This window comes from Apteryx mantelli, chromosome 19 (genome assembly GCF_036417845.1).
Source record: "Apteryx mantelli isolate bAptMan1 chromosome 19, bAptMan1.hap1, whole genome shotgun sequence".
Classification (NCBI taxonomy): domain Eukaryota; kingdom Metazoa; phylum Chordata; class Aves; order Apterygiformes; family Apterygidae; genus Apteryx; species Apteryx mantelli.
In genome coordinates, this window is record NC_089996.1 from 12,079,953 (window position 1) to 12,101,309 (window position 21,357).

Consider the following 21,357-nt stretch of genomic DNA (forward strand, 5'->3'; position numbering starts at 1 on the left):
ATGTGTTCCTTTCCTTCTCTGACCCATTTTTCAGACTACGCTGTGATTGATGCATTTGTATAGTTTTAGATGAAGATAAATATATCGATAGAGAAAGAAAAAGATACAGCCCCACACATTTGTGCTTGCTTTTTCTTTGCTTGCTGAGCATAAAACTAGTATGTAGTAGCAAATTTGGCCTCTGTAGTTATTGGGCTATAACAAGCCAAGTACAAGTTTGGGGGTTTTGCTGTTTTTTTTTTTTTTTTTCTTTTTCTAAACATGTACAAGAGTCCTAACTTAAATCAGAGAGAAAAAAAATGTACTAAGTCTCACGTGGAAGGTTGTGGGAACAGCGTGTCCTCATTCTGGCATCTCTACTTCTTAAAATGTGATCATTTTATACAAATCGGTCTCTGTAAAGCACCAGTTTAGTTTTGTCACCTAACAAGTGTACTTTGTTTTAGTGAAAAAGGTGTAAAACAAAAGCTAGTGCAACAGGTAGTTCAACTGTGTGGTGTGTACAGCACAGATGGACAGAGAAGGCTAGATTTGCGAGATTCTGTAACTCTGCCCAGTGACCCCTTTTTCTTCAGGAGCATATTCAGAGAGCAGCCGGTGGTGTCTGCCGTCTCTCTCTCAGAACTGCCATTGGCCATTGATTGGGATTTAGAGGACATGTACCTGCTTCACGTGGCTTTTCCATGCCATTTGAAATCTCGCTGCGCTGTGTTTTGATAACACGCCCAGCGAGATGGGCTTGGGTACCAGAACTGGGTAATAGATACATGAGTCATGGGTAGCATATGCCCTCAGGATTACACAATGGCTTTGCAAGACCTGTTTACCGCCTGAGAGCGTGCTGTCCTGGATGTTCGTTAGCCAAATAAATAGAACAATGTGAGAGGAACTTGGTCTGGAGTCTTGCAGAGCACATTGGCAGCGACATGAATGCGACTTGAGGACAGGCGCTGCCTTTGTTTTGAAAGTGGTATTCCATGTGAGGGGATGTTTGTGGATGCCATATGAGGTTGTTATCTAAAGCAGGGGCTCAGCTGAAGTCTACTGTTTGAGGGTTGGTTTATTAAGGCTGGGTATGTAACTGTCACAGGAAAGAAAAAATGAACCTTTCTGACTCCTTTAGAACAGGTTTCTGATGCTTCATCAATTTCTGATGCTTCAAAATGCTTCTTTGGGACCTTTCCTTTAAGAAAGGAAAGAAGAATTGTACTTTTTGAGGAACCTTACTATATGTGAATTGCCAATTAAGGAACCATAGACAGATATGCCAAAGGATATCATGAAGCTCCAGTTCACCAGTGAATATCCAGCATCCTCAAGTGAAACATGTTTCTAAACCAAGTGTAAATCAAAATGAAATACCTGTATGAACATTTTTCCCTATAACTTCTCTTCAGGCCCTGTCCCCACTAAATGTCATCTTGGCCTGTCTTTGTAAGTAAAGCAACACCCTACAGAAAAATCAGAAAGGCATTTAAGAGGCCTGGGGACTTCATACTTTTCAGGAATTTGAAAGACGAGGGTAATCCTTGTGCCGTGTCCCTGGAACAGCATAAACCCCTAGCTTTCTGTGTGTAATGCTTATGCAAGGGGAAGGGTTCAGAACCGGAACAGCTACATCCAGGCATCTTGCAGTTTGGTTATCAGGGACTGGTTTGGGAGAGGAGAAAAGTTTGATTTCCTGGTTGCTTCCAGAAAGTCTTTTATTAGCTACTACAGGAGCAGCTGCAAGCCTATGCCAGAAATGGGCCCCATTGAACTAAGCTCTGCCTTCACACAGATTAAAGACAGGGTAAGATTTTCAGAGGGTGAAGCCTTCTCACACAGTCTGATAAACATAAATTTTACCTGGTCTTTGCTCCCAACAGCTTGTCACTAAGTTAAATTGGTTCCTCACATTTATCTATTTTTTTGCTTTTGAAGGGCAGAATGTTACTGGCACAGTGGGCATAGCATATTAAACACACATTATGCTAACCAAATCCAGAAGTTGCGAAGTCAAGCCCTCAAAAGCCTGCAAATGCTAGAACTAAGGCCACATGTGCAATTTCAGAGAGCATGCCCCCCGCTTTGTCTGCTTTGCGATACAGTCTTTAATTACATGATCTCCTATTTTTCCCTTTTCCCTTTTTGAATGCAGAGGACAGACCTGCTCTGGGGTGAATCAGGGCTGTTTCAGGAATGAAGCAGTTGTCTGCAGGATCTTGACCTCATCTACTGCAGATGCCAGAGGATGCAAGGAACTGCAGGAGGAGAGGGGAGAATCTGGCAGTAAAGACTAAAAGATTTTGTCCAGAGAGAGACTAGATTTTATTACTTTCTTTGCCATGAAGTTTTGGTATAATTCTGAGCAAGTTAGTTAATTATGTGAACTTTTCACGCTGTTTACTTGCTTCCCATTTATGAGGAGCCCAATTTGATACCTGGGGTGGCCCTCAGAGTCCGAATACAGGTAGTGCCATGTAATGTTGAGTAACCTGAGAGGCTGGATACTTTTGGTTTAAAATCTCTGTACTTCTGTTCTTCACCTGCAAAGAGGAAATAATGCTGTCCCTTCTTTCATGGGAGTCTTGCGGGGAAAAACTATTTCCATGAAGCACTCAGATGCAGTAGTCATGAGTGCTTGAGGGAACTCGCAAAAAGTTACCAAGTCTGTCTCTAGACGAGGTTAGAATCATTTGTGGCAAATAATGTATGGGGTCCATTTGGATAAATCAAAATTGGGGAAAATGAGTGAATCCTGAATGAGGAAAGCATCTGTGGAAAAAACAGTATGTGATCAAAATTTTAAAAATCATTGCAACCATAACTGTGTTTTCTTAAAACAACTCATGTGTAATTTCCTCAATTTGTTTTTAAAAGCAAAAGACAACCTGGATTTTCTCGTGTGCCACCCCTATGACAGGCACATTGGAAATGAGCAGGAACGGACCTGACAGCATCCCCCTAGAGCCCTACCACTTGGACTGAGTTACAGGCAGAGAATGACAACTTACTCTTGCTCTAAGCTGAAGGAGGACAGGGCACTTTGCCAGCACGCTTCACTATTTTGCTGATAGCAGAGGATCTGTGGGATTCAGGAATCTGGAGCTATACGTGTACCATCGGGTACAGACTCCTGCCCTGTTCCCTTCAAGAATGGTCTCTTTTACTTAATGTTTTCATCCTAATCTTTGCTGAGGTGGCCTCCTTCTCCGTGGCTCTTCCCCCTCTCCTCTTTGGCTCCCAGTCTCCCTCATCCTTGCCTTCCCCACCTCCTTCACCCTTTTCAGTTTTTAGTGCTATTCTCTTACTCAAATTGCCTCTTTCTGACCCAGCCCTAGCACGCACACAGTAGAGAGATTTTAAGAAGGCAAGTAAAAGGGAAATGTGCATCTGATCCTGGAGCTGCCCTCTTTTCCAATGCAGAGGCCACTAGCACATTTCAGTGAAAAGCTTGCCAGAAATTTTTAACAGGTTCAAAGAAAGTATTTTTGCTGAGCCTTTTTCGGGAAACTGTGGAACCATTTTGGCAGAAACATGAATTGGCGCCTACAAATCCAAACAGAATGGTTGATATTTGGCAAAGGTCTAAGGAACTGAAAACAGCATCCTCTAATGGGAAGTGTCAGACAATCTTAATAAGACTACCAGTCCTGCCTGTAATAATACCGTAGAGGCCCAGAGCGGGAGGCACACAATGCTGAGAGGGGAAATGGCAATTCTTTTATAATTAAATGCACAAGATTCATAAACAATGCTGATATCTTTCAAAAGTACATGTTTTAAAAACATTTCTATGTGCCAGTCTTTTGGTGTGTGTTAGGAGCGATGAATCTGTTCTGGTTGTATTGGATTATCGAGATGCATCTTTCCACAGAAAATGTTCAGTCACAGTGTATTCTGCAAAGGGCAGAATCCAGTTTGTGTAAGATAAGCAATATAGGAATGTCCTTGCTGTATTGGAATATGGTCAAAATACACTAATCTCCTGTTGCTTCAGAGGAAAATTAAAGCCCCTCTAATAATTGCTTACATAAATACACCCCAGAGTGAAGGAGCATCTTCACCCCAGGCAGAGAGTGGTTGTTGGCTTTGTCCTGCCATGTGAGGGCTGGAAGATCATACAGCGTGCGTTGGCATTCGCTTTAATTCTAGTGTAGATGATAGTCTCAATATCCATGTAAATATTTTGATTTCAAGAAGACACTGACATCCTAGTAGTAGGAAAATTAGATATGAAGATAAAGTGTAGTTTATATTGTAACTCAGGAATTGCGACCTGACAAGATAGTGTACTTAGATAAATCCTGGCTCCCAGATGTTGCTTTTACTTCTCTACCTTTGGGGATTTTTGTTTGTCTTGATTTCTGCACGCTGCCTTGTACTGTGCATTTGAGATACTTTGCCTCAAGGCTGAAAGAGTTAATGCAAAAATAGATCACAGATTAGTCTGGGACAGTCTGTGATTTGGAGTAAGAGAACTGTCCCAAATAGCTGGGCAACTGCCAAAAGGAAAGAAGGTTTGGAAAACATATCGACAGAGCTGTAGGGTTCTCTAGAGCAACTCTGGGTGAGGATCATGCGTCAATTCAGCTGACATACTATATAGTATAACTGACATGCCCAAAATGCCTGTAATTTGCAATAAGAAAAATTATAGGCAAACACATATTTTATCTCTAGGCTTCTACTAAACTCTTTTCTTTCCCTCCAACATATGTATAAAAAATAGAACAGTAAAAAAAAAAAGTATTTTGATTAGAACATTTCCACCTCCCATTCTTTTCTTTTTCTCAGTCACTGTTTTCCAGCCAGCTGTTGAACTGATGAAAAGTGTGGAAGGGCTGAGAGAAGGGAGATTTTCTGAAAATCAGGCATGTTTTTATGGGAGTTGAATGACTCAAAATTGAGTTCTACATAATTCATTGGGGATCTCTTGCAATACAAATAAAAAGCCTGTCAAGTGGTGCGGTTGAAGAGGTTATTTCCTTCCTAACTCTCCTGGGTGTAGCTGGTGGGTAGGATAGTTAAAGAGGGGGAAATTAAAAGCCAGGATACCATGACTGAGACCCCCCAATACCTGATCTGTGTTTCACTGATGTAGGTGTGTAAAATACTGCTGTACTTGTGAGTTTTAATTAATATTGCTAGCAGTTGAAAGTTGCTATTTTTTACCAGCTGTTCGGTGACTTAGATGACACGAGTGGATGGCCTCAGTCCATTTCTCTGTGAATAAGGAACCACACTGAAAATATAGCCATTACATTTGACTTCCTCACTGGCAGTCTCTGCTGGGAGGAGAAGGACTGAAAGGATTAGAACAGCCAAATTGCTTTCAAGTCCTTCTTTCTGGAAAATTTTCCGCTACTGCTAGGTTCTGCCAGAACAACACGAAGAACATTCATGAAGGCAAGATGTTGGGGCTGCCGTAACTGTTGGAGTTGTTGAAACCTGCTGATTTCTTTGCCAGGAGACACCTGGAGCTCTGTCTATCCTGGCATATTCAGTGTTGCTTCAGTGGAGCTCTACAAATGGGAAAGTCTCCAGACAAAAGGCCAGTGTTGACATAGTTGTGGTCTCTCCAGGCCACGGTTGAGACGCATCACTAGGGTGGTATGAGGGGAAGTTTCCATTAACCATTGTTCCCAGCTTGCTTCCACCACCACTGTAGAGTTCTGCAGCTGGATTTCCAAAAACGCTCAATGCTCAAGAGCTCTCATTTAAGCAACTTAAATAGAGGGGCCAAGTTCTTTCCAAAGCACTTGGCAATCATCAGCCCCCATTGAAAACAAAGTTAAGCACATTAAACAGTCCAGCCACTTCACTTCTGTGAAAATTTGGCCGCTCTTGTGAGTACAGAGTGTTTAAATAATACCGAGACGGCAACAAAGGAATCTGGCCCCTGATGCCGGGCAGCGAGAGGCTTTGTGTTCACCTGGCCTTGGCGACTGGCACCGTAGGCTTCCTCCTTGGCTGATTGCTTGTACCTCACAGTCTCTGTTGACCAGCTCTTTCTCTGGATGTTGTGACAGCTGTGAAGCTTGCTGATGTGAGGATTAGTCGGCTGCGAGGCACATGACATTCAGATTGCTGTTCTTATTTGACCTACCTCTGATTGCGAGGAATTTAGTGCATAAAAATAACACCCTGAACAAATTTGGCAGAAGGATGCACAGCTAAAGTGCCATGCACACAGGGGGGAGAGGAGGCTGGAGAGCAGTGTAACGTGAGGCCACATACTGTACTTCTGCAGTAAGAGCTGCGCCAGCTCCAGCGCAGCCCACGCTGTCGTGTTAGGTTACAACCAGTTCCAGCACCACATAGATGTTACGGCCATTAGCCAGTAAACTAATGAAGACAGGTTCCTGGCTTGCATTACTGGCAAAACTTGATAGAATAAATAAAAAGATATAGAGTGCCAGCAGTTGCCTAATGTAAAACACTGGACAAGGAAATACTGTTTTTTCTGCCTAGGGTTTTAAATACCCATATTAACTCTGTTGTTCTCAGTGTAGTTCCTGATCATTTACACTAGTATAACTGAGTGGAGAGTCGGGTCAGATAGACAGCTAGTTAGGGGTGTCCATGTGCTGTGAGTGTACAAAAATCTTACGGCACAATAATTTTTAGACTCCTAGATGATTATGTTTAGCAGTGTGCATATTTTTTTCAGACTTTGCATGAGAGAAGAGCATTAGCCCTTGAACGAGCTTTGCATTGGCACTTGGGCCATCTGATGGTTGCTGCAGGACCAGGCCCATGGCAATGAGAGCTTCTAGACCAGGGAAAGTGAGATTTCTGCATGGAGAAAAGAAGACAGGATCTTGACTGGCATGGGTTCTTCTAACAGGTCACCTAGGAGATGCATCTCTCTTTGCTTTATTGTCTTAAAATTATGTTCATGTTAAGCGCACAGAAGGCCTACTTTGTCTTGGAGAGAATTGTTGCAGAAATGAGGAAGAACTGAAAGTCCTGGGATCTTTAGCTGTGACTGCAGGACCCTGGGAGTAAATTCATTACTCTAAAGTTCCTGGGTTTTTTTGCTGTTGCATTGGGCAAGATGTAATACTTCAATTTCCCGTGATTAAAAGGAGCATTTTTGCCCTTTCCTTCATTAAAGAGATGCTGTAAAATTACTTGAGGCCAATGTTTACAGAGCTCATATAATTGTGTAATAGTGTGCATTAAAGATAAATGGTAATGTGTGAACTGATACTATGTATCTAGAAGTTCAGCAATATTTAAATACAGGCTTTTTTTTGTTTAGGGCAATTAGAAAGCCAGGAGCCGGTTTCACAATCCGCTTGACTTTTAGAAACAACCTGCAGGCTCACCAGAAATATTCTAAAAGTTTTCAGAGCTAGGGTTTTGTTTCACTTTTATCTGTATTACCGAATTTGCAAGATTTGGGCATGCGTATGTCTATGTGTTTGTCTGCCTTAGAAGATGCCTGGCTGCTCTGATACAAGTGTGCTAACATCAAAGGAAGCTTTCCTGCATTTAATCCTTTAAATAAGCCTGTTTCTGCCAGCCCATATATTTGGAATGAGATTAGCCATCCATTTAAAGCAAGGCTACAAAAATGCCTTGGTTTATTGAGCCTCTTGGGCTGCCTTTAAAGCAGTTAACAGTCTGGGGTTTGTTTTTATTTTTTCCCCCCACACACCTTTAAAGACATAAAAATGTTTTAAACAAACGATTTAATCAAAGTTATCTCCAGGGATAGCTGAAAAGCTTTCTTGTGAAAACTTTACACGTAAAAAATGAAAGTCTAGCGCTCTGTATTCTTTCCCTTAGCCTTTTCCTTTTAATTCATTTTGCTGGTGCACATCTGACTCGAGTTTTCATTGCTGCAAGGAGAAGGACAAGCCGTCCGTCTGTCCGTCCATCCGGCGCAGGCGAAGGCGAGCTAGCCGGGCGCGCCGCGCTGCGCCGGGCCGGGCGCGCCCTCTCATGGCCAGCCCTCGGGAGAGCCCCATCAGCTGTGAATCGAGCAGGCTGTTATTTCTGATTTTATTAATGAAGCACAACAGGAAATGTCTAGTTTTCAGCACCAAGGTCTTGGCAGCAGCGTGCCACATCCTGAGGCAGAAGAGGAAGCGCGCTGCTGTTGGTACAATGAGGGTAAACCGAAATCTTTCCCCTCTCTCTGTCTCTCTCATATAGATGTATATATCTTTTAATTAAATAACTTTGATCCTCCTTTTTCTTCTCCCAGGCCCTTACCAGCCTTTCCTGGAAGCTGATTTTTATCAGCGCTATTTTAAAATAGGTGTTACAAAAGACGAGCTTTCTGTTAGTAAGCCCTGGTTTGTGCAGCACAATTCCCCAGTGCATTTTCTACGTGGTTCCAATATTGTTGCTGCTATCTGTTAGATTAAAATAAAAACTACATTGTTAACACTGACCTTGATTTGGAATTAGAAATAGCATTTAAAGATTGCCATTTTACACCATAAATATTACAGATACAGACACAAATAAGGAAATATTATGCAGTCACAGGATGTTTGTGAAGTTATTATGAAAGCCAGCATATCCCTAAGTCATAGTGAATTAGCTAATAGCCAAAATTATAAAAGAATATCTACTTCAATCACAAGTCCTTCTTCTGAAGTCTGTGATACTTCTAAGGCATGTGAAAACTTTTGAAAATTCTATCCCTAGGGATAATCCATGTTTAGGCAGCTGACTTGAGGATCCTGTTTTTGGAATCCTTGGCTGAGATTTTAAATTTGATTTTTAGTAGGAATGGTGCCTGAACTGATGATATAAAAGTGGGATCTTGAAAGATGCATCTAAAACTAAAAAAGATAAGTGTGGAGAAAATAGTTATTTTCTGGTGATAGGCTCCTTTAAGTAGCTTTTATATACCATAGAAGAGCAATGTGGCATATATATGTGTTCTTTCATTTTTGCAGAGTATCTTTAAGTCACTGTAGCCTTTCATGCTGCTGGTTTCTTTCAATGCCTTTTAGAACACAACCAGTAGGATTTCATAGAAAACATTTAGCATCCTCCTTAGTAAAGCATTTCAGCGAAGCTTGACAGTACATTTTCATCAAATACTGTCCTATTGCAAACATACATTGTTTGATCCTATATTAAAAGTACCCTTGAAGATGTACATGAAGAAATCTGTTTATGAGAAATCTGGGAAGGATTACAGTGTAATGGATAAATCAGAGCTAAATGACAGTGCTTATGATTTGTTCCTGATGATGTGATCTTAACAAAGTGCCACAGGTAGGAGTGATGTGTCCTCAGCCTGTGCTCTAGTGGAACTCAGCACTGGATTCAGTGATCCTAAGATGAGCATCTAAAATTAGCAGTCAGAATTAGGAGCCCATTCTGAATGTAATGGCATGAGCACGTCTGGACCTGCATATGCACCCTACAAAATGCACGTTCTAATACTTAATAAAAGTAGCTACCAAAGTTACATGGAAGCTTAGTGAATTAACACTTGTAAAGTATTTAGAGAGCCTCTAAAATCCATATTCAGTGGTGTTATTTATCATCTTTTGTCTTCTAACATAGCTGTAATTCATCTTTTATTTTTGTAGGTCAGATCTTGCCAACAAACCGAAACACACCAAGTCCCATTGATCCTGAGACTATCCAAGTTCCCGTTGGCTATGAACCTGACCCTGCAGATCTTGCTCTTTCCAGTATTCCTGGCCAGGAGATGTTTGACCCTCGTAAGCGCAAATTCTCTGAGGAAGAGCTGAAACCACAACCGATGATTAAGAAAGCTCGCAAAGTCTTCATTCCAGATGACCTGAAGGTAAATTGGAACTGGTGACCAGGTTATTCATACACTGACTCTGTCACAGTTATTTTCTGAAATATAGGTTTGGAGCCTGAATCTGTTTTCTCATGTAAATCTACCAAACTAAATATGACTTTGATGTAGAATTAAACTAGAACAGCTTCAAGTAAGACTGGGGGGCAGGTGTCCTTTTTGTGATAGGCAAAAGCTGAAATTCATGAGATCAATATTCATTTCCCTTGTATGCCAGAAACTTCCTGCATGACCCAGGTCACAAGCTTACTTTGTCCTATATTTCCCAGTTATGAAACAGTCTGATCATCTTTCCTTTTCCTCCAACCCTGTCTGTCTCATCGGCATAGACTGTAAATTCTTCTAGGAAGAATCCATCTCTTTCTTAGAGGGTGTAGTCCAGGCAGGTCCCTGATAAGGAAAGAATGAAGTGTACTGTATCTCATCTGGAAGTTTCTTTAGCTCTGTTTTTAATAGCCAAGGGAAACACTGCATTAAACATTACTAATCTAGGTGAAAGAGTCTAAACTAATTGTAGGAAAATAGAATAAAATGATTCTAATTATTCAGTGGTTTAGGTCCATGATTTGATCTTTCTAAGGCTGTGTTAATGGACCCAGCGTACTATTGTTTAGGAACCGCGTGTGTAGATAACTAGTCACAGTATTAATTTCCTTGACGGTAGCAGCATTTGGAAACCTGCTGTGAGAAAGCCAAGACATCAGCAGTGATACTAAGGCACCGTGGAGGCCTGATTTTTCATTGGTCACAGAGGTGGAATGATATCAAGGTCCTAAGACTAATACATGCAAATTAAATTCACTTTTTAAAACAAGCATTCGAAAAAGGCCTGCGAGACTGGAAATAGGGTTGCAGTCTCTAATGAAAGTTGGGCAGTTCTGTCTGGTAGAGTATCTGCAGAGAGGATTGTATGTCAGTAAACAGACATTTACGAAGGAAGCGTTGAAAACACACTGCCAAGAAGTGTATTTTAAGGCAATATTTAAAATATGTTGCAATAATACTATATCTAAAAGGCAAGAGCACCCTCCTCTATGCTTTTCACTGCTGCTGAGATGTGAACAGCAAAAATTCTTAGAAGGGAGCAGAACAAATTGATCAGCTGATTTAGTATGTCAGATAACCATGAAAATTATCATTATTTGCAAAATTCTATTCCTAGTATGTGATTTCCAAGCAGATTTTTTTATCAGAGGTTATCAGTGCAGAATTTCATTCTGCTGTTGCTGCTGCCCCCCAAGGCACAGACTGAAAGTCTATTGGAATCGGTGGGAATCTTTGGCTCTGTACCCAAAGAGAGTGGGATACCAGATAGATTGATAGCATTAGGAAAAGACGTTGATGCTATTTGCTATTTTTATCCTTAAGGATAATGTCATCCAAATTAAAAGCACAGAAATCACAGTTCCAGTAGTATTCAGGTGATCTGCTGCTTTTCCTTTGTCTGTAATATCCTCAGCCTTCATTCAAGAAGATTCATCTGCACCACATCATTACTATCCCAGGCAAATTTTACTACCGGTGATGCTCCACTGATACTGCAGTATACTAAGAGGTCTCTCTAAAGAAAGGTGTTCAGTACAGAAACGGCTACACAGGTGTAAGGAAAGGTGGAGTGTGCCCACTCCAGTTAGCGCCACTTGTCGTTTTGTGCTATCTATCTCCTAGGTATCCTTATACGTCAAAGCAGACTTTTGCCAAAGATGTCCTTGGACTATTTCATATCACAGGTGGCAAACGTCAGTGTCTTGTAGGCAACAGTGGAGTCTGTAAGTTTTCAGTGTAAGACTGAACTAGAAGTTCAGGGTCCCTCGTCTCTCTGAGATAATCATCACATCAGTTGCCCTTGACTCTTTTCAAAGTGCTTGACCCAAGTGCTGCTTCTCTCCTGGCATGTGGAGTGGCTGTTGAGTTCTGGGGGAGGGTAAGCAGATTAGACCAGTCAATCGTCTCTGGGTTGCATGTGATTCTGAAATGCCAGCCTTACCTCTTTCAGGCCTGGATTAAGGGATTTGCCATAGCAATTTGTTAAAATAAAGATGGATGAAGCCTAGGTGGCACACTAATAAATTGCGTAAAGCTGATTTTTATGGAGTGGAATGAGATGGGAAATTATAAGCAAGATTTGGGTCATAGTGTTTTGCTGCATGCTTGTTTTTAAGCGGATTTTTTTGGGGTCCCATCTAAGCACAGGTGAAAGGCAGTTTAGAGATGCACCAGATCCAAATCATCATTGCTGCACACCTCGTTAAGCTAAACTAATGCAAAACAGGCATATAATACCTCCAGCAATTGTTTTACTCTTCTTTTGCATTGTGCAAGCAGTGCCAGAAGGTGCAGAGCAGCAGTGTTGGGCCTGGCATGCTTTGTGCTGAAAGACAGATGAGTGGTGGAGCATTTGTCTGTTCGGTGCAACCTAGGAACAGACGTCTCCCTGATCTCGCACTGGAAATGGTGCTGTGCTACAGCACGCTCTTGCTGAAACAAGAGCGCCACGCTCAGAGCATAAGCAAAAGTAAGGAAAGAGAAATAGACTGGGTGACTCTGGGAGGGGAATTTTGACCTATATGGCTTGACCAGGCAGTCTGGGTGGGGTTGGATGACTGCATCAGTCTTGTTCTGCAGAGGACTGAATTTCACTTTTTTTAAGGGATTCTGCACAGTTTCTGCTCACTCAGTTGCTCCTAGGTGTTAGAACTTAATTCAGTTTAGCTTAGATCAAAGGAGCACTGAAGCTGCCGTTTTGCTGAAGGCCACTTTATTTGGAAGCTGGAAAAATCAGGTGAAAGTATATAGTGACTTACAGCCTTTGATGCACAAATACAACTAAGGTGAACTCCCAGAGGCAAGTCTGTAGGGATAACACTTTGGGAATGTGTTATGAAACTTCAGAGGTGATATGGACCTTTTTTCTGGCAAATACTTTTTTCTTCGTGGCCACCGACGAAAACCTTTTGTACTAATCTCTTTGTGGATGGTACTGAAGCAGTCATCCTTGTTTTGCTATTCCCGAATCAGCTCTAAAGTAGTGCCAAGAAATCCTCTTCCAATGACTTGCTGTTCTAGAGCGCAAAGCAAGAGTCCTTTTGGGCTCTGTAGCAAAAGAGCTTTGGATAGTGAGACAGAGATGAAAAATAGAGGAAATGGATGATACCCACAAACGGAATGAACCAGGCTGGCAAGGAAGATGTGCAGGGACATAAACAAGATGTAAAGAAACAGTATAGCACATTAGTACTACTCCAGCGACCGGCAGAGAGTGAGTCATCGCGTGCGAAGGTGGGTGTGCTAACTAGGTCAGGGGGGATGTGAGCTGAACTGTACCACTGGAATACGGCTTCGTCTTTCCTTGGAGGACTTCAGTCAGTAGGATGATGGGGTTAGGGTAAACATTTTGACAGAAATCTGGGCAGGCCTCCGCGCTCACTGGATGGATTATGCCATGTAAATCTATAACTTTTGTCCCAGCACTAGCTGGCATTGTCAGGGTTCAGTGGGCCATGCAAGCAAAATAGGCCATGGCCAGCAAAACACGCGGTGGGAAGTCACCACCAATCCAGAGACCGGGGCTAAGGGTAGAGTCCCGTGGCTGCTCAGTTTACTGAAATCTAATACTTTGTTTGGTTCTTTCTGTGTTTAATGAGCAGGATGACAAATACTGGGCAAGGCGCAGAAAGAACAACATGGCTGCTAAGCGATCGAGGGATGCCCGCCGCCTGAAGGAGAACCAGATCGCCATCCGCGCCTCGTTTCTCGAGAAGGAGAACTCGGCTCTCCGCCAAGAGGTGGCCGACTTGCGGAAAGAGCTGGGCAAATGCAAGAACGTCCTTGCAAAGTACGAAGCTCGACACGGCCCCCTGTAAATTCGAGGGGGGGAAGTGGGTTTTTTCTTTTTTCTTTTTTTTCTTTTTTTTTTGTCGCAGGTTGGCATTTGAATAGATGGACAATGTGTTTCCTGTTTGATAGCACCACACCCAAACCAACCTTTCTGTCTTCAGCACTTTACCAGAAGCAGAAACAAAACTGACTTACTTTATTTTTTTTTGTTTGCGTATGTGTGTATCTGCGTATGTGTGCACACGTGTGTTCACACGTCTATATGTGTGTGTGTGCTTGTGTGTGCGTGTGTATGTGCGTGCGTGTGTGTGTCTTGGCGTGCGCACGCATCTCAGCACTTCCCATTTTTATGAAACCCTCTTCAAAGGGTGCCACATTTTTACCTGGACTGTTGAGAACTGCCATAGTAAGCTTTTAATTATGTTTTTTTCAGTGCTGCTTCGGATTAGGGTTTTTATGTTATTGTAACCAGTTCCATCCTCCTGATTTACTTGGAAAGATCCCAGTATAAATTATAAAAAAAAGGAGAAAAAAAAAAGAAAAAAGAAAAAAAAGTAGATCTCAGTTTTTCGAGAGTAACAAGCTGTTGTTTAAGTATGTCTAATCAGAAAAGTTAACATGCTAATAAAGTGCACAAATAATAATTTAGTACTACACTGCAGAAATATTAATTTATAGATTGCTTTTGTTGTATTTTAAGTTTTGGTGATAATTGTCTCAGATTTAAAGTGCTGTTAGACTGAGTTAGCTGTACTCATTATAGATCCCATAATGGCTTATCTATAGCTATTAAGGTTCCTTTTCTTTCCACAGCCCCCCGATAGCTAGGAGTACTCTTGATAGACCACAGAGTGTGTATTTTGCACTGTCTGTACCTGAAGCAATAATCCTATTGTACGCTAGCGCGCATGCTGCCCGGGTGTTCCTAGTGGACGTAGGATGGTTTCCCTACCCAACAGGAGTTTTAATGTTTTTAACAAAAAATTAAGACGTAAAAGACACATTAATGTGAGCATGCTAATTGTATCCCTGCTGCAGGGAGCGCATGTATAAGAAGCAGGATAATTAGTTGAAACAAGAACAAAATTAATAGTATCAAATCAGATCTGATGTTGAAATCAGAGGAGCTTTTTTTTTTTGGTTTTCAGTTAGTTTTGCATTTCTTCAAGTTCCATTTTGTGATTAAAAATTAAATAAATACCTAAATTCAGTTGTTTTTTTCCCACATTTTGTAATATATTTTCTGTGGATTATATCTTGCCGTTTAAAAATCACTTTTGTTCAGTTAGAAGAAGTCACTGGTTTGCGAAGCCCATCTTTCCTAGTGATTGTCGTTTTGAGTGTGACATGAACTGATGGTTCTGAACTTTATTATGTTTTAATCTCTCTATTTGCTTTTGAACACGTATGTTCTAATATAAAGTGGACTTCTGAAAAATGAATGTAAGAGACACTGGTGTATTTCAGAAGGGGATGGTGTTGTCATATACTGTGGTTAATCCAATCAATCTAAGTGTTTACTATAGACCAAAAGAATAGATATTATAAAATGTATAAAGTTTATACAGAATAATTATAGTATGTTTGTTTTGTACAGTATTTTTCAAGTACAAATACTGACAATGTATTTTGAAAGACATATATTATATATAGCAAAAAGAAAAAGCTATTCCATGTTTAAAATATATAGCAAAGATATATATTCTCCAATATTGTACAGAAAGGAACTGCTTAGGGTTGTTTTTTTTTTTTTTAAATCTTTAATATTTGAAGCCTACCACTGGCACATCGGTATGTTTGTGCTTTAAATTAAATTTTTATGGAAGTAATATGGCTTTCCAGGGGGTTCCATATTACTAGAAAAGAGAGACTTTATTATTTTCCATGAGAAACACTTAAAGAATCTGTTTAATAGGGACAAAGCACAACACATTTTAATCAACTGTTGATTGGACAATACAATATTTTGTAAAGGCAGAAGAATAATATATAGTACAAAAAAACCTCACATTCATTTCTAATCTGCTGCTGCTGCTAGAATTTGTTTCCAGCTGAATTTTTTTTTTTTTTTATAAATAGCTCTGGTCGTTTATACAGTTGTATGTACTGCATACGTTTATTAACGTGTGCGGAAAATACGGTGCTACGTCTTGCTCACAGTTTTCTAAGTGTTTTGACATTACTTTCAAATAAAAAGGTTGTTCATTCCATTAAATCTTATTCATGCTTCAGGAGATCGTTACAGAGGACTCAACATTTTGTTCAGCATTAAACATATCCTTGCATCAGTGGCATTTTTCCAGTATTTGTCCTCAAACGGACCCGACTTGTCAGTGTCCCGTAATGTGCAGTACTTGCCTGTGGACCATTTATTCAGGGCATTGCAAAGTTTAAAGAAGTGTACCGAGTTACTTTCTAAAGGTCGGTATAAGCCACTGGATGCAAGGGTAGCGGAAGGAGGCTGAAAGTGTTTGACGCCAGTCAGTATATATCCGCCATATCCACTACGAAAGGCCCCTTTTTTCTTTTTCCTTCGGCATAGGTCTTGCCGGTGGCAGGCTCAGGCCGCCACCATGGATACACGTTCAGCAGCAACATGGCAAATTGCCGCAGCATTATCACGGCCATCGCTGTGCTTATTCTGGGGAGACACTTAAAGGCAGAAACTGGGGGGTTGCCATCATCAGCTGGGACGTAAATCACCGCTAGAACCAGTGGTGGGTCACGGTGTGACCACGAAACATTCATTAAAACATAAACGGCAGCTCGGAAGAAATGACAGAGGATTATTGTGTTTCTTTTGGGCAGGGAGATGTTAACTCACAGCGCAGGACTTACTTGACGCTCACCTCCTTCCCTGTGAGCGCTAGGTACCCTAGCTCACCCTTCTTTAAAAAAAAAAAAAAAAAAGATGTGAAATACGTTTGGCATAAAACTTGGAAAAAATCAGATTTTGCTTTTTTTCCCCAACCAGGGTGTCTCCCCAGAATAACAGTGGAAAAAAATATATATATATTTGTTTTGTTTTCAGTTCGTAAGGACGGTTTAGCTGGGATCATCAGGCCTCTGATGGCTTTGTTGCTCGTAAAGGAGCTCGTAGGTCTATCAAATTATAATTTTATAAAAATAGAAATATATATATTTGCAGCATAATTAATAGTGTCTCTAAATAATTTGCTGACCTCGATTAAACAATAAGCATTGGTAAAATGCTTTTTTTTTTTTTTGCTGAAACTTAGAATGCTTTTTTTAAAAGAAAAGCCCTCTAAAACAAAAAAATAAATTGAATTTGAGACATTTGTGAATCCTAGCATCTTGGGAATCTGCTTGGGAAGGTGTGCGGCGGGTGGGGTGGGATTTAGTTCTTATTTTTTTTTAATGGTGTGGTGCAAGAGTTGCTAAACCTGGCACCACAGGATTAAAGTTCTGACTTGAATCCACAAAAGCAAGAAATTCAAAATGAAAGGACGGCGCCTGAGCTAGGCATTAAGCTTAACTTACTTACTCAGTTGTGCCTATATGTGTGCGCACAAAGGTTACATAGCTCTGCAGCAGCTGCAAGGTGGCTGAGTTGTTTAAGTAAGTAGAGCCCAGGACACCCCCAGCCCCCAAAAAAAGGAGTTGAATCTCTTGCCTCTGTGGGTTTGTAATAGCCCCAATTATTATTGCTTTAAAACTATTTTTGCATGTGATTTACACTAGAGATGTGCAGTTTATTTTTATTTTATTGTTTTTTTTTTTTATGTGAAGAAAAAAAATGTGTATTAAAACTTACAAGTGATCAACCATTGTATTTCTGGCAACACCACAAGGCAGCATCTGTTTAAATACAAGTTTAACAACTAGGATCAAATTCAATGATGTATGACATGAAATGGATTGCATCCTGTATGCTGGTCAGCCCAAATCTTATTTTTGTCTGTTATTCTTAATGTTTAATAAACTTTTAAATTTTTCTTCTCTCACCAGTGTGCTTGCTTGGTGCATCTGGGTTCGGGCAGGGGTTTGGGAGTGCTGGGGGGGGGGAAATCCAGCAGGGGGACGGGGTGTGTGTGTGTGTGTGTGTTTGTGTTTGTGTGTGTGTGTGTGTGTGTGTGTGTGTGTGTGTGTGTGTGTATGTGTTACTGTTGGGCTATCGCCAGTTCTAGTTTATTTTAATAAAAATTTTTTTACTCATTTTTATATAAAATATTGTAATTATAATGTGTAATATGATATGTATATATTATAATTGTATATATAAAAATATGACTAAGTGCAGTGTGCACACACACACTTATACCTATACATTTTCTACACTGTAAAGCTATACATTATAAGTGAGTATACTGTGTGCACAAATAGCATTTACTCTAGACACAAAAATGGTGTATATGCAGCAGTATTTCCATTCTAATAGACACCAATTTATTACTTTTTCATTATTTTTTATACTTTGCATAATACACAGAACACTCTCTCTCTCTTTCTCTCTCCCCCCATATACACATTAAAAAAAAAAAAAATTTTTAGCTATTACATGCATAGCTAGTACATAGTGTACATATTTTGTATACAGTTTTATAGCAAAAGATGCTTTCATTAAAATAAAGTGTGTGTGTGTGTGTGCGCGCGTGTGTGTGTGTGCGTGTGTGCGCGTGTGTGTGTGTGTGTGCGCGTGCACGCATATTGGTGGCTAATATTTGCCTAGGGCATGTTTTGTAGCATTATTCTCATGAATTTTTTTTTAATAATCTATATGTAGCTAATATAGAGATTATACTGAGATATAAAAAGGCCGGGAGGGTGTCTATACAGCTACAGCTATAGCTTATCATCAGGCACAAAATATATTTGGTGTGTAATGTGGACGGACACCCCCCCCCGCACACACACACACACACGCGCACCCCCCCCCCGCATTAGGGGCGCAGGCGCCTCCGCCGCTGCTCCGGGCCGGGGAGGGGAGGGAGGTGAGGAGGGCTGGTGGTGACATTTATTGCATGCTCTCTCCACACATAAAAATATATATGTTAATGTAGCTGTGTGCACCTCTAGCTAGCTTATGCCCTGTAAGATATAGTCATTATAAACAGACAGGGCACGCGTGCAGTGTTTGTTTGTTATATGTTCTTAAATGTGCTGTATATTTAGAGGTGTTTCTTGTAATAGACAATATAGCACTATTATCTTTTTATATGTGTTTTTAATTTTGTATTTTATTTACAATAATTTATGTGGCAAAATATTTTAACATACAAAAAGATATATTCATTAAACTAGTGTCCAAATATATATGAAAATAACTATATGCTAATATAGTATATTTAGCAGTATTTTAAGAAGATATAGTGCATACTACATGCTTATTAGATTTTATATTTATATAATACAATGTATATGCATCTATATGTACAGTGTGCATAGATGTATATCAGTGTGTACATACATATGTGTACACAGTTTATATACACATACACATTTTATATATTTACATAACCTATATTATACAGATATAAAATAAGCATACAACATACCCATATATACAAATACATACTTTATATGTGTGTTTAAACATATTCTATATATATGTATATATTATGCATATAAATCTATAGGTACATACGTGTGTGTGTGTGTGTGTGTGTGTGCGCGCGTGTGTGTGTGCATGTGTGAAATTTAAGGCATACTTATATAGATTAAAAATAATATAATGTATACGTATTTTATGCAACAAAAGGTAAAGTCATTATAAATACACAGTACACTGACAGAGTATTTGTTATATGTTCTTAAATGTGATGTATATTCAGCAATTTTTATTGTACTATACAATTGTTATATATTATCTGGTATATAAATTATATTAATACATGCATTTAATCTTTTATATTTTATATAATAATTTATATATGACAAAGACATTCATTAACATATACAGTGTTCATATATATATAAACCTAAAGAATTATATATTAAAATATTACATATTTAGCAGTATTTTAAGAACATACAGTGTATATTATATGCTTATTATATTTTATATTCATACAATGGATTATGTACTTGTACCTATGTATAGTGTGTGTGTACATATATGTGTGTATGTGCATATGTGTGTGTGCATGCATATATATTTATGCATGTATCTATACACACAATTTGTATATATTCACAGAGATCATTTTTATATCTACATAAACTATATTATACAGCTATAAAATATAAGCATACAATATACACATATAATCCATACACACACACATATGCACCTTATACACTTAGAGAGACACTCGATACAGAACAGCTTTCATGCAGCTGTGCAGAGGCTGCCCGTTGCGCAGACCTGCCGCACGCCGTGTACGCCAGGTGCCCGCGCGCGCGCCGTGCTGCGCCGTGCCGTGCCGAACCGAGCCGGGGCACCCGCGGCCCCTCCATCGCCCCCTGCGCCCCTTGACGCCACCCCAATCCCGCGGCCGGGGAAGCGGCGCCGCTGGGTCCGGCCGCCGCTGCCCACGTTTTGCAGGGCTCCCAAACCGACTGCAGGACGCAAGCTCCAGCCTCGCTGTTATGAGGATGAACGCGCTGGCACGGGGCCGCTGCCGCCGTAAAAAACCCGGAGCAGTAAATCTCTGCCCTGATGAAGCGTGAAACAATTGCGGTCATGGGTCCTGGCGCGTTTGTATCTTGTCTTCGCTCCCCAGCTCAGTGTGCGGCCAGGGATGGACGGACAGATGGCTTTGCTGGTGCACCACATTTCTGCATGCAGCTGCTTGGGCTCGAGCACAACCGCACCTCAACATCACTTTCGATGCCTGAAGGAGACTAACGGAGCGCAGCCAGGGGCCACGCAGCTCTGCCCACGGTAATCCTCTGTCTCGGGGTGCAGCCGGCCGGCCGGCCCTGCTGGCTCGCGAGCGCCTTGTGCAGCTCTTCCTTGCTGCGGCATTTGTTAATGAGGCCTTTCCTGCCTTTTCTTTCCTTTCCTTTCTTTCCTTCCTTTCATGAAAGTTGCAGGAATGCAGTAACCTTTGAGACTTTTTTTAGCTCTGCATTAAGATTTTCCAGCTGCTTAGAAAAATTATTAGGGCAAGAAGCAACCAACCAGCTCGAGCGCCAGCCCTGTTTGCTGCAGGGAGCCAGGCCGATAAACAACATTTTCAAAGTGGTGCTTGAAAGCCGTAACTAGGCTCTGCCTTCCTGAGCATGACCTGGGGCTTTCCCCTGCGGATCCACATTTTTTACATATCATCATAGCTCACATGCGCAAGACACGCGTGTAAGAAATGTGGGACTGTGTGTGCAGGACGCAGGCAGCGGGTCGCGGAGCCGCGAGGGTTTATTCACAGAGTAACCAGGAATAAATGAATGTCGATGACTTAAATCCTGCGCCGGTGCTGCGGCCGCACCGGCAGCCGCTGTGTCCCGCCGCGGCCGACACAAGGTGTCACGCGCGAGCTGCTCCCGGCTCCCGCGGGGCTGAGCCGCCGCCGGCCTTTTCCCTCCCCAAACTAAACTCGGGGAAGCAGCGGCAGGTAACGGCTCCCCGAGCGGCCCCTGCGCCCCGCTTCCCTGCCGCAGCCGGAAACATCGTCCCCGGGAAAAGGAGCACCAACAGGGAGCGTTTCTTAGCTGCGTCTTGCCTTGCGGCTTTGCTGGTCGCACGGAGGCCGAACGAGGGACTTCGGCAGCCCCCGCGTCCCCGTCAGCCCAGCTGGCCGCAGAGCCCAGACAGACGGCGACGTAACGCGCGA

General features: G+C 41.3%; 1 protein-coding gene across 1 annotated transcript in view; it reads left to right on the top strand.

The window, feature by feature from the left end:
* HLF (HLF transcription factor, PAR bZIP family member) overlaps positions 1–15,323 on the top strand; it is a 35,770-nt gene extending 20,447 nt beyond the window's left edge. Inside the window, exons 3-4 of the mRNA XM_067308467.1 lie at positions 9,549–9,769; positions 13,435–15,323. Coding sequence (XP_067164568.1) covers positions 9,549–9,769; positions 13,435–13,650 — 437 coding nt within the window. The 3' untranslated portion in view covers positions 13,651–15,323. The remainder of the gene's footprint in view (positions 1–9,548; positions 9,770–13,434) is intronic.
* The last annotated feature ends 6,034 nt before the right edge of the window (positions 15,324–21,357 follow it).